The following is an 11,180-nucleotide window of genomic DNA, read 5'->3' as shown; positions in this document are numbered from 1 at the left end:
CCGTGCGCTTCATGCCGCCGCTGCACTACAGTAATACACTGGTATGATCTATATGAGTGTATTACTGTAGTGCAGCGGCGGCATGAAGCGCACGGCGTCATAGCAACAAAACAAAAAAACGGATGCAATACGGATGTCACACAGACGTCATCCTTATTTTTTGCGGGCCGCAAAATACATATGGTCGTGTGCATGAGCCGGCTTTTTTACGGCGGTCTTAGTTTCCCCTCGGCGCTGCTGCTACATAAGTCTAATTTATGACGAGGCGTGCACCTACAAGTCCCAGCATTAACTGCTACACAGAGACTGAAACATGTCATATACATCGTGAGGGACTACAAGTCTCAGCATGGCATGGATACACGTCGGTCCCTAGATGCTGTATATCCATCCCGTCCACAGGTGTCGCCATCAGCACTAGTTTATCCCATCCCGCGGCCCGTACTACTGGCAGGCGGCAGCTGCTGCTTTGCCCTGTCTTCCCCGCACTTCCGCCCTTACTTTTTCTCGCGAGATTTGAACCCGGATTGTATTGTGCCACGTCTGAGCCGCACCGGGTCCACAGAAAGAAACGAGCGAGGTGAGGAGGAGGAGGCTGCCGGTGTAACAGTGAGGAGGTGGGGGGGGAGGCTGCCGGTGTAACGGTGAGGAGGAGGAGGCTGCCGGTGTAACAGTGAGGAGGAGGAGGCTGCCGGTGTAACAGTGAGGAGGTGGGGGGGAGGCTGCCGGTGTAACGGTGAGGAGGAGGAGGCTGCCGGTGTAACAGTGAGGAGGGGGAGGCTGCCGGTGTAACAGTGAGGAGGGGGAGGCTGCCGGTGTAACAGTGAGGAGGGGGGAGAACCGGTGGGGTATTAGAGGATCGGGGTCCTGGCATTACTCGCTGCTCTGCTGTCTCTGGTGACCTCTCATGGTCGCTGTCTTCTCTTCCAGGTAAGATGGTGGCTCATTGGCTGAGAAGATGCGCGGTCCTCGCCGCGCTCAGCGTCCTGATAAGTGCTGCGTTTGCTCAGGATGTGCATCATGGTCATAGCCACGGGCATCAGGGCCACAGTCATGGTCACCATAGCCACAGTCATGACCACCATGGTCACAGCCATGAAGACCACCATGGTCACAGCCACAGCCATGAAGACCACCATGGTCACGGCCACAGCCATGAAGACCACCACGGCCACAGCCATGAAGACCACCATGGTCACGGCCACGGTCATGAAGATCTCCACCATGGTCATGGTCATGATGATCTAACAGAATTTAAGAACCGCTGGACCATGGGAGATGCTCCGTCTCGGGGAGCTGCAGAGGAACGTGCGAAGAGAGAAGCCCTACCGCCCCCCCATGACTCCAGAGAGAAGATGGAGCCGGTGACGCTCTGGACCTATGTAAGTGAGCGCTGCTCTGCACCTCCTGCGGCAGCTTCATATTTAAAGGGCTTTTCCTGTTGTGAGTAAAACTTGGTCATCGTGTAGTGAGAAGCAGCTCTGCTCCATGTTATTCAGCAACAGCTTTGATACATCAGCCCCTTTGTGTTTAGGTTTATCGCCATTTGTAAGATCCCTGCTTACTGTCTGTGAATGAGAACAATCTGTTTACTAACAGAGACATAATGCCTGCTCTGAAACATTGTACCAAACTGTCAGAGATGTTTGCTGCTGACGTGTTTATCTGACAGGATTGTCTTGATTGGATACAATTGTAACAAACCCTCAGCAGTATAATACAGGATGTATCTCAGGATCAGTACAGGATATGTATTGTATGTACAGTGACTCCACCAGCAGAATAGTGAGTGCAGCTCTGGAGTATAATACAGGATGTAACTCAGGATCAGTACAGGATATGTATTGTATGTACAGTGACTCCACCAGCAGAATAGTGAGTGCAGCTCTGGAGTATAATACAGGATGTAACTCAGGATCAGTACAGGATATGTATTGTATGTACAGTGACTCCACCAGCAGAATAGTGAGTGCAGCTCTGGAGTATAATACAGGAAGTAACTCAGGATCAGTACAGGATAAGTAATGTAATGTATGTACACAGTGACTGCACCAGCAGAATAGTGAGTGCAGCTCTGGAGTATAATACAGGATGTAACTCAGGATCAGTACAGGATAAGTAATGTAATGTATGTACACAGTGACTGCACCAGCAGAATAGTGAGTACAGCTCTGGAGTATAATATAGGATGTAACTCAGGATCAGTACAGGATAGGTAATGTATGTACACAGTGACTGCACCAGCAGAATAGTGAGTGCAGCTCTGGAGTATAATACAGGATGTAACTCAGGATCAGTACAGGATAAGTAATGTATGTACACAGTGACTCCACCAGCAGAATAGTGAGTACAGCTCTGGAGTATAATATAAGATGTAACTCAGGATCAGTACAGGATAAGTAATGTATGTACACAGTGACTGCACCAGCAGAATAGTGAGTGCAGCTCTGGAGTATAATACAGGATGTAACTCAGGATCAGTACAGGATAAGTAATGTATGTACACAGTGACTCCACCAGCAGAATAGTGAGCGCAGCTCTGCAGTATAATACAGTAGATAACTCAGGATGTGTCCCTGACCCCGCCGTGTACATGTGGTTTTGTTCTCACCCGTTTCCCGCTCCTGGTATTTTTACCCCGCTGTGTATTTGGACGTCTGCTCTCTTCTCACGCCTTGTTTGCTTCTTGCTCCCAGTGACGCTCTCTTTCTTGCAGGCGATATGTGCCACGCTGCTGATCTCCGCCGCTCCTTTCTTCATCCTCTTCCTGATCCCGGTGCAGTCCAATAGCAGCCAGCACCAGTCCCTGCTGAAGCTGCTGCTGAGCTTCGCCTCGGGGGGGCTGCTGGGAGATGCCTTTCTGCATCTTATTCCCCACGCACTGGGTAAGACGTCCTCGATGTTTTGTGTTACATCTCTGGTCTGTAGCCTGTGACTCTGCAGCTGCCAGTATACCGAGAGTATGCTAGGAGTTGTAGTCTCATTTTGGAGCAGGAGTTGTATATCTCAGACCATTATGCTATAATGACCATTGTATCTTCTCGCAGAGCCGCACTCTCACCACCAGCCTGACGAAGAGGCTCATGGCTCTCATGGACACGGACACTCTCACGGTGAGAAGGCAGCATCTCTTAAAGGGGTTGTACAGGATCAGAAGTACACGGCTGCCTCCTGTCCACAGTCTGTGTGAGATGTTATTGCTGCTCAGTTCCATTCACTTCATTGGAGCTGCAGTACCAGACACGGCCCGTGGACAAGAGTGGCGCTGTTCCTGGAGGAACGCAGCCGTGTTTTTTTTTTAAATCCTTTTAAGACACAGATTGAGGGCTTATGCACACAACCGTATGTATTTTGCAGTCCACAAAACACGGATCTGCAAAAATATAGGGATGATGTCCGTGTGCATTCCGTATTTTGCAGAACGGAACAGCTGGCCCTTAATAGAACAGTCCTATCCTTGTCCATAATTTGCGGAACGGAGACACGGAAACGGAATGCACATAGCGTAACATCCCTTTTTTTTTTTTTTTTTGCGGACCCATTGAAATGAATGGTTCCGCATACGGTCCGCAAAATAAAAAATGGAACGGACACGGAAGGAAAATACGTTTGTGTGCCTGAGCCCTAAGGCTTTCACAGCTTAAATTCTGCATAGTTCTTCCATTTTCTTATTTACTTTTTTTTTTTTTTTTACCCTCACTATTCACAGATCTCTGCTTGCTGGCATTGAACAGAAACATTCTTGTTTCATTCATAATATAAAAATTCAAATAATGTCTTTAGTGATACTGGTGTACGGCTCGTTACAGGATAGGCCATGAAGGTCCCATCTCTAAAGAACGGGGATCCCTGACACCCCCCCCCCCCTGGTGAGGATGGTGGCACCCCCCTGGTGAGGATGGTGGCAGAGAATGAATGGGCAGGTGGCCGAACACGTGGGGGTCTCTCTCCATTCACTTCTGAAGTTAATGGAGGAAGCAATGTGCCCATCTCTCCATTCTTTGCACATATGGATATAGCAGCCAGCAGGCACCTCATCAGGCGGGGGTTATGGGACCCCTTTTCTGGAGATTGATGCGGGTCCTAGAGGTGGGCCCTGCATCCGTCAGACATTACGGCTTATCCATTCCTGTGGTCACCGTCGCTCTCATGTTGGGCGCTTGCTGTGGCCCCAATATACAGACTCATCTGGAATATATTATTGAGGAGTTCCCCTTTAACTTGCCATCTTTCCTTGGATCAGATCACAGTCATGCCCACATGATGTCTGTCGGTCTGTGGGTGCTGGCGGGAATCATCGCTTTCCTTGTGGTGGAGAAGTTTGTGCGACATCTGAAGGGTCAGGACGGCCACAGCCACAGTCACGGTACGTCACGTCCCTGTCCATCCTGACGTGTCTCTGGAAGGAAAAGACGGCTCATGTCTCATTGTTACGTTCCTCGCAGAACCCAAGCCAAACTCGGCCAAGGAGAAGGAAGAGAAGCAAGATGGGAAAGACGGAGTGAGACAGAGGAGCAAGGAGGCGAACACCAAGAGCGGCAAGTCCGGCAAAGAGAAGCCTCGCACAGGTGATGGCGCAGGGAGGATGCTGAGGATATCCCTCCACTGATCGGCCCCCTCTTAAAGGGGTATTCCAGTTACACGGAGTTATCCCCTATCCACAGTACAGTGCTTGGCTCCAGTCCATTCCAGGGGGCTCCTTAGGGGATAACTTTGTATAACCGGAATACCCCTTTAACCATTTTCCTTCCCCTCCCCCTGCAGACATGACAGTCTCTGGGTACCTGAACCTCGCTGCCGACTTCACACATAATTTCACGGACGGTCTGGCGATCGGAGCCTCTTTCTTGGTCAGCAGCAACGTCGGAATCGTCACCACCATCACCATCCTGCTCCATGAGGTGCCGCACGAGATCGGAGACTTCGCTATTCTGGTGCAGAGCGGCTGCACCAAGAGGAAGGTCAGTATCCGTAAAGCATTAAAGGGGAACTCTGCTTCATTTCCAACCTTCAAATATCAGTTGAACAATCTGGTCCAGTAAAGTGTTTTTTTTGTTTTTTTGTTTTTTTTTCTCTTCTCCGTTCACTTCTAAAGCTCATGCAGATTTTTGCTGGTTGCTCGTTTGACCTAAATTACAGTGTCCGCTAATCGGTCAGGTCACATGTCTGACAGCACGGTGGAGATAAGTCGCTGTCAGTTTCCAAGGGCGACCTCTAGATTTTACTTTTTCTGACTGCTCTAGGTACGAATGGAGAAAAAATACATGGAAAAAGTCAAAGAGCCCCAAAGTTTTTTTTTTTTTTCGTTTTTTTTTTCGTTTTTTTTTTTAAATCAAGCATATGAACCCACAATCATTTTGTTTGCTTACAAAGTCCTTTTAATTTGGGTAACAAAAATACATAACTAATAAAACTGCACGACTTGCAATAATAATTCTGCAGCATCTATTCTTATGACTCTGTTCTCATTCCTCTGCTATTCCCACTAGAAGTTTATAAATGAATTGCTAACAGTCTGCAATAAAACTGCAGTTGGGGGAGGAGGGGGGGGGGGGGGATGTCATTGCACCGTCTAATGTCTTATTCACACAGTCGGTGTTTTCCATCAGTGATTTTGAGCCAAAACTAGGTGTGGCTGTAAACAAAGAACAGAAGCAAATCTTTCCATTACACCTGATCTCTGCGGAGGCTTCACTCCTGGTTTTGGCTCACTATCACTGACGGAAAACACTGACGAGTGAATAAAGCTGGCAGCGGATAGTGTTGGACTATGCACCTTCATTGCTGACTGCTGGCAATTCATACAATTCTAGTAGGAATAGTTGAGGGATGGCACAGCATGGATTAACAGGAATAGATGCTCCTGAATTACATGGGGAATGCAAGGACAGAAACGTAAAATCATTCCGGCTTCTTGTACATAGCCGTGTCCAGAAGGCAGTTGCGCTGGTACTTGTTGGACCCACTGACGTTCCCTCTCTGTTCCAGGCTATGATGCTACAGCTCAGCACCGCTCTTGGCGCACTCGCCGGCACGGCCTGCTCTCTCCTGGCAGAGGGAATCGGTGAAGCCGCCACCTTGTGGATCCTTCCATTCACCGCCGGTGGTTTCATCTACATTGCGACCGTCTCCGTCATCCCGGAGCTCCTGAAGGACTCGCGCCCTGTGCAGTCAGTCATGGAGACTTTTGGCCTGCTCCTGGGCGTTGCCATGATGGTTCTGATTGCACAGTTTGAGTAGAAGATGCTCTGTATGGTGAAGCGGGGGCCTGTGCTGAGATGCAAGTCTACTGACGGTGGCGTCCTGTGCTGTAGAGGAGGTCATGTGACTGCTGAGACGTCCTTATTCTGGACACACAGTGATGCCGCAGTCTGAGATCACAGCTCTCTCCACTTCATAGTCCTTTTTTTTTTTTTTGGGCAATTTTTTTTTTTTTTTTTGGACCAAACTACAATGTACTGAGGAAAGTCTCCCCTCCCCTGTTGACACGTACTGGTCATTTTACTGTGGGCTCCCCATTTCGTGCATTATTTTATACCAGTAGATTATCTTGTGATAACTCAATAGGTCAGAATCCCTTTCCTTCGGTCCATCTGGTTTATCTTGTAATCACATATTGCAGCAGCACCAGTGTGGACTATGAGGACTTAGAGGAGAAGTGGTGAGGGGACATTCGTCCTGTTCTTTGTGTATAATTAGGGAATACAGTGGTGGTCTGTACTATGAAAACGCATTACGGTGCAGTCTGTCCGCTGTCATCAAGATAGAACACTGCCCAGTAGTCACACTGTCCTCTTCAGTCTAGACGTCATGCAGAGTGGCAGCGCCATCTAGTGTGTAGGCTAGAGGGCTGCACTCATGCGCTTCTGACTCTCCGTATCTAAGTGCTTTCTTCGGGCTGCTGGAAGCTTTCACTTTGGGTCCTTGGAGATTTTTCTCCATATTTTTTAAGTAACAGAAATAAAAGAATGAAAATCTGTGTCTGATCTCAATTTGGGCTGCGTAGTGTGGATGTAAATCTGAGCGAGGGGCAGTTTGTGGGATAATTGTATGATTGCTGCAGTGAAATAAATGCAGGAAAACATCATAGGAAATCAGCATCATGCACATGGCCTTTGTGTGGCCGTTCCGTGCATTGCGGTCCCCAATGCACGGGCATTGTCCGTGCGCCAGGCGGGATGGATCAAGAGCCATTCAACATGTTCTATTTTATTTGCGGTGCGGAGGCACGGACAGAAACACCACGGAAGCACTCCGTGGGGGTTCCGTGCCTCTGTTCCGCACCGCAGCTCCGTATTCCGGACCCATTCAAGTAAATGGGTCTGCATCAGTCATGCGGGGAGCACACGGCCACTGCCTGCATATTGCGGGCCACAATACGCAACGGCCGTGTGTGTGTGTGTGTGTGTGTGTGTGTGTGTGTGTGTGCGTGCGTGCGTGCGTGTGTGTGCGCACAGGGGAGGGGAGGAACACCAGAATGACAACAGAAGAAAAGTGACCAGGAACTAGGCCTCAAGGCTAGGGAAAGGGAAATGGTGACCACCTAAGAAAACCCTAAACCTACCTCTGACTCCTGTCAGTATAATTAGATCCTGAAGGTGGGAATATTCATACACCGTAAACCTAGGCCCTAGTAACCCTGAAAAGCCCTAGGATTAGTGACAGGGTCTGAGACTACTGGTTCCTTCCCAGATAAACTAACCAGTGTCTCCCTGAAGCCTAGTAAACAATGAGCAAATGGGAGCAACAGAGAAGAGAAGAACACATATCTTCAATAGAAAATGGATTAGCAGGAACTTAGATGAGGACCACACACCAGCTCTTCCAACTCCAGGCAGAGAATATCAACCACATGGTAAGAAGTATGAGTCCAGACTAAATAGAGGAGCAGTAATGACCACAAGCTGCACCTGAGACAAGAGGTGTGCTCATTACCAACAACAACACTGCAACAAGTGAAAGCAGATAGGCTGTCAGATAACCTAACATGCAGCCAGTCTCTCAGATCTTCTAAGCTCTGTCACAGCAGGGACCGTGACAGTTACATCCTGTATTATACCCCAGAGCTGCACTCACTATTCTGCTGGTGGAGTCACTGTGTACACACATTACGTTACTAATCCTGAATTACATCCTGTGTTATACTCCAGAGCTGCACTCACTATTCTACTGATGTAGTCACTGTGTACATACATTACTTATCCTGTACTGATCCTGAATTACATCCTGTATTATACTCCAGAGCTGCACTCGCTATTCTGCTGGTGCAGTCACTGTGTACATACATTACTTATCCTGTACTGATCCTGAGTTACATCCTGTATTATACTCCAGAGCTGCACTCACTATTCTGCTGGTGCAGTCACTGTGTACATACATTACTTATCCTGTACTGATCCTGAGTTACATCTTATATTATACTCCAGAGCTGCACTCACTATTCTGCTGGTGCAGTCACTGTGTACATATAGTACATTATTTATCCTGTACTGATCCTGAGTTATATCCTGTATTACACTCCAGAGCTGCACTCACTATTCTGCTGGTGCAGTCACTGTGTACATATAGTACATTATTTATCCTGTACTGATCCTGAGTTATATCCTGTATTACACTCCAGAGCTGCACTCACTATTCTGCTGGTGCAGTCACTGTGTACATACATTACTTATCCTGTACTGATCCTGAGTTATATCCTGTATTATACCCAAGAGCTGCACTCACTATTCTGCCGGTTGAGTAAGTGTACATATGTTGAGGCCTCATAATTTGGACAAAAAAATTCCATAAAATGGTCAGTCATGTCCTTTTATGGGACCATGAGCTGGAACCGTCTTAACTGGACAAGTGCAGGACTGTATATGACACTTTGTATATGAGAATGTTCTGCTTTTTATGTAGACAAGGTCACAGCGCTCTCCCCCGGTGCTCCTTAGACCGCACGCTCTAGTAGCTTCTGTATCACTGACCAAGGAGCTTCTGACCTCGTTCCTCCCGAGCTGCTCGGCCTCAACTTCTGGCAGCAGGAATGGTGAAGAGCTGTGGGAGCCCCGAACCAAGGCCCAATTTGGAGCTAACAGTCTGGCCAAGAAAAACCAGGCTGCTGAGGGAGAAGCTACCTGCTCCAGACCAAAAAGGACGTAGGCCATGCTGTAAGTCCATCAAGTCACGCCCCTCCCAGTAACAGTGCCAGGCAGAAATAGAGAGAAAAAAAAGTGGAGTGAAGACCCTCAATCAGTTGCTGAGAGATGTCAGTCAGCTGGGGTGAGAGGAGCCTTAATTTGTGGCTACAACTGCTGTTCAAGCGTGGAGCCACTGAAAAGGAAGACACCCCAGTGTCCATCCAGGCCCTGCGCCGGACGGAGGACAGGGATCCAGGAAACCGGACTGGCTGAAAACCAGAAGTCTGGCCACCGACCACAGACAAGCTCTACGGGGACCGATTACTTGGTCCTTCTGGACGGTACACTGTAGTATAAATGTCCTGATACACGGCACACTATAGTATACATGTCCAGATAGACAGCACGCTATAGTATAAATGTCCAGATAGACGGCACGCTATAGTATAAATGTCCATATAGACGGCACGCTATAGTATAAATATCCATATAGACGGCACGCTATAGTATAAATGTCCATATAGACGGCACGCTATAGTATAAATGTCCATATAGACCGCACGCTATAGTATAAATGTCCCGATAGACGGCACGCTATAGTATAAATGTCCATATAGACCGCACGCTATAGTATAAATGTCCCGATAGACGGCACGCTATAGTATTAATGTCCCGATAGACGGCACGCTATAGTATAAATGTCCTGATAGATGGCATGCTATAGTATAAATGTCCCGATAGACCGCACGCTATAGTATTAATGTCCCGATAGACCGCACGCTATAGTATAAATGTCCCGATAGACAGCACGCTATAGTATAAATGTCCCGATAGACGGCACGCTATAGTATAAATGTCCCGATAGACGGCACGCTATAGTATAAATGTCCTGATAGATGGCACGCTATAGTATAAATGTCCCGATAGACGGCACGCTATAGTATTAATGTCCCGATAGACGGCACGCTATAGTATAAATGTCCTGATAGATGGCATGCTATAGTATAAATGTCCCGATAGACCGCACACTATAGTATTAATGTTCTGATAGACGGCACGCTATAGTATAAATGTCCCGATAGACTGCACACTATAGTATTAATGTCCTGATAGACGGCACGCTATAGTATAAATGTCCCGATAGACCGCACGCTATAGTATAAATGTCCAGATAGACCGCACGCTATAGTATAAATGTCCTGATAGACGGCACGCTATAGTATAAATGTCCCGATAGACCGCACGCTATAGTATAAATGTCCCGATAGACCGCACGCTATAGTATAAATGTCCTGATAGACGGCACGCTATAGTATAAATGTCCCGATAGACCGCACGCTATAGTATAAATGTCCCGATAGATCGCACGCTATAGTATTAATGTCCCGATAGATCGCACGCTATAGTATAAATGTCCCGATAGACGGCACGCTATAGTATTAATGTCCCGATAGACGGCACGCTATAGTATTAATGTCCCGATAGACGGCACGCTATAGTATAAATGTCCCGATAGACGGCACGCTATAGTATAAATGTCCCGATAGACGGCACGCTATAGTATAAATGTCCCGATAGACGGCACGCTATAGTATAAATGTCCCGATAGACGGCACGCTATAGTATAAATGTCCCGATAGACGGCACGCTATAGTATAAATGTCCCGATAGACGGCACGCTATAGTATAAATGTCCCGATAGACCGCACGCTATAGTATAAATGTCCCGATAGATCGCACGCTATAGTATTAATGTCCCGATAGATCGCACGCTATAGTATAAATGTCCTGATAGACGGCACGCTATAGTATAACTGTCCCGATAGACCGCACGCTATAGTATAAATGTCCCGGTAGATCGGACCCTATATAAGCACTGATTTTATATACACATACAGTGTGGATACAGTTTATTACTTTTACGCTGCAGGTAACCCCCTCTAGCTGCTGTATAACTACTACTCCCGCCATTCTTCGGGGTCACAGGTGACGCCAGCCTCTGTCTATAGCTCCACACACGAGACATAAAGCCCCAGACAGAACAATGGCTGCATGGAC

General features: G+C 47.7%; 1 protein-coding gene across 1 annotated transcript; it reads left to right on the top strand.

Annotated features, from left to right (window-relative positions):
• Positions 1 to 462: 462 nt before the first annotated feature.
• SLC39A7 (solute carrier family 39 member 7) lies at positions 463 to 6,979 on the top strand. The gene is made up of 8 exons (XM_044306094.1): positions 463 to 580; positions 931 to 1,382; positions 2,717 to 2,885; positions 3,048 to 3,113; positions 4,244 to 4,366; positions 4,446 to 4,568; positions 4,765 to 4,961; positions 5,989 to 6,979. Exons 2-8 carry the CDS (start codon positions 936 to 938, stop codon positions 6,238 to 6,240), a joined length of 1,377 nt encoding a protein of 458 aa, XP_044162029.1. The 5' UTR covers positions 463 to 580; positions 931 to 935; the 3' UTR covers positions 6,241 to 6,979.
• Positions 6,980 to 11,180: the final 4,201 nt, after the last annotated feature.

The sequence above is a fragment of the Bufo gargarizans genome, chromosome 9 (assembly GCF_014858855.1).
Source record: "Bufo gargarizans isolate SCDJY-AF-19 chromosome 9, ASM1485885v1, whole genome shotgun sequence".
Taxonomy (NCBI): Eukaryota; Metazoa; Chordata; class Amphibia; order Anura; family Bufonidae; genus Bufo; species Bufo gargarizans.
This window is presented reverse-complemented; position numbering and strand designations above follow the sequence as displayed.

What these genes read in the sequence shown, in the direction of transcription:
- SLC39A7 (XM_044306094.1), top strand. Translation starts at nt 936, where the DNA reads ATGGTGGCTCATTGGCTGAGAAGATGCGCGGTCCTCGCCGCGCTCAGC. An exon ending in CGGTGACGCTCTGGACCTAT is followed by an intron (nt 1,383 to 2,716) that starts GTAAGTGAGCGC and finishes TCTTTCTTGCAG; the next exon opens with GCGATATGTGCCACGCTGCT. An exon ending in CAAAGAGAAGCCTCGCACAG is followed by an intron (nt 4,569 to 4,764) that starts GTGATGGCGCAG and finishes CTCCCCCTGCAG; the next exon opens with ACATGACAGTCTCTGGGTAC.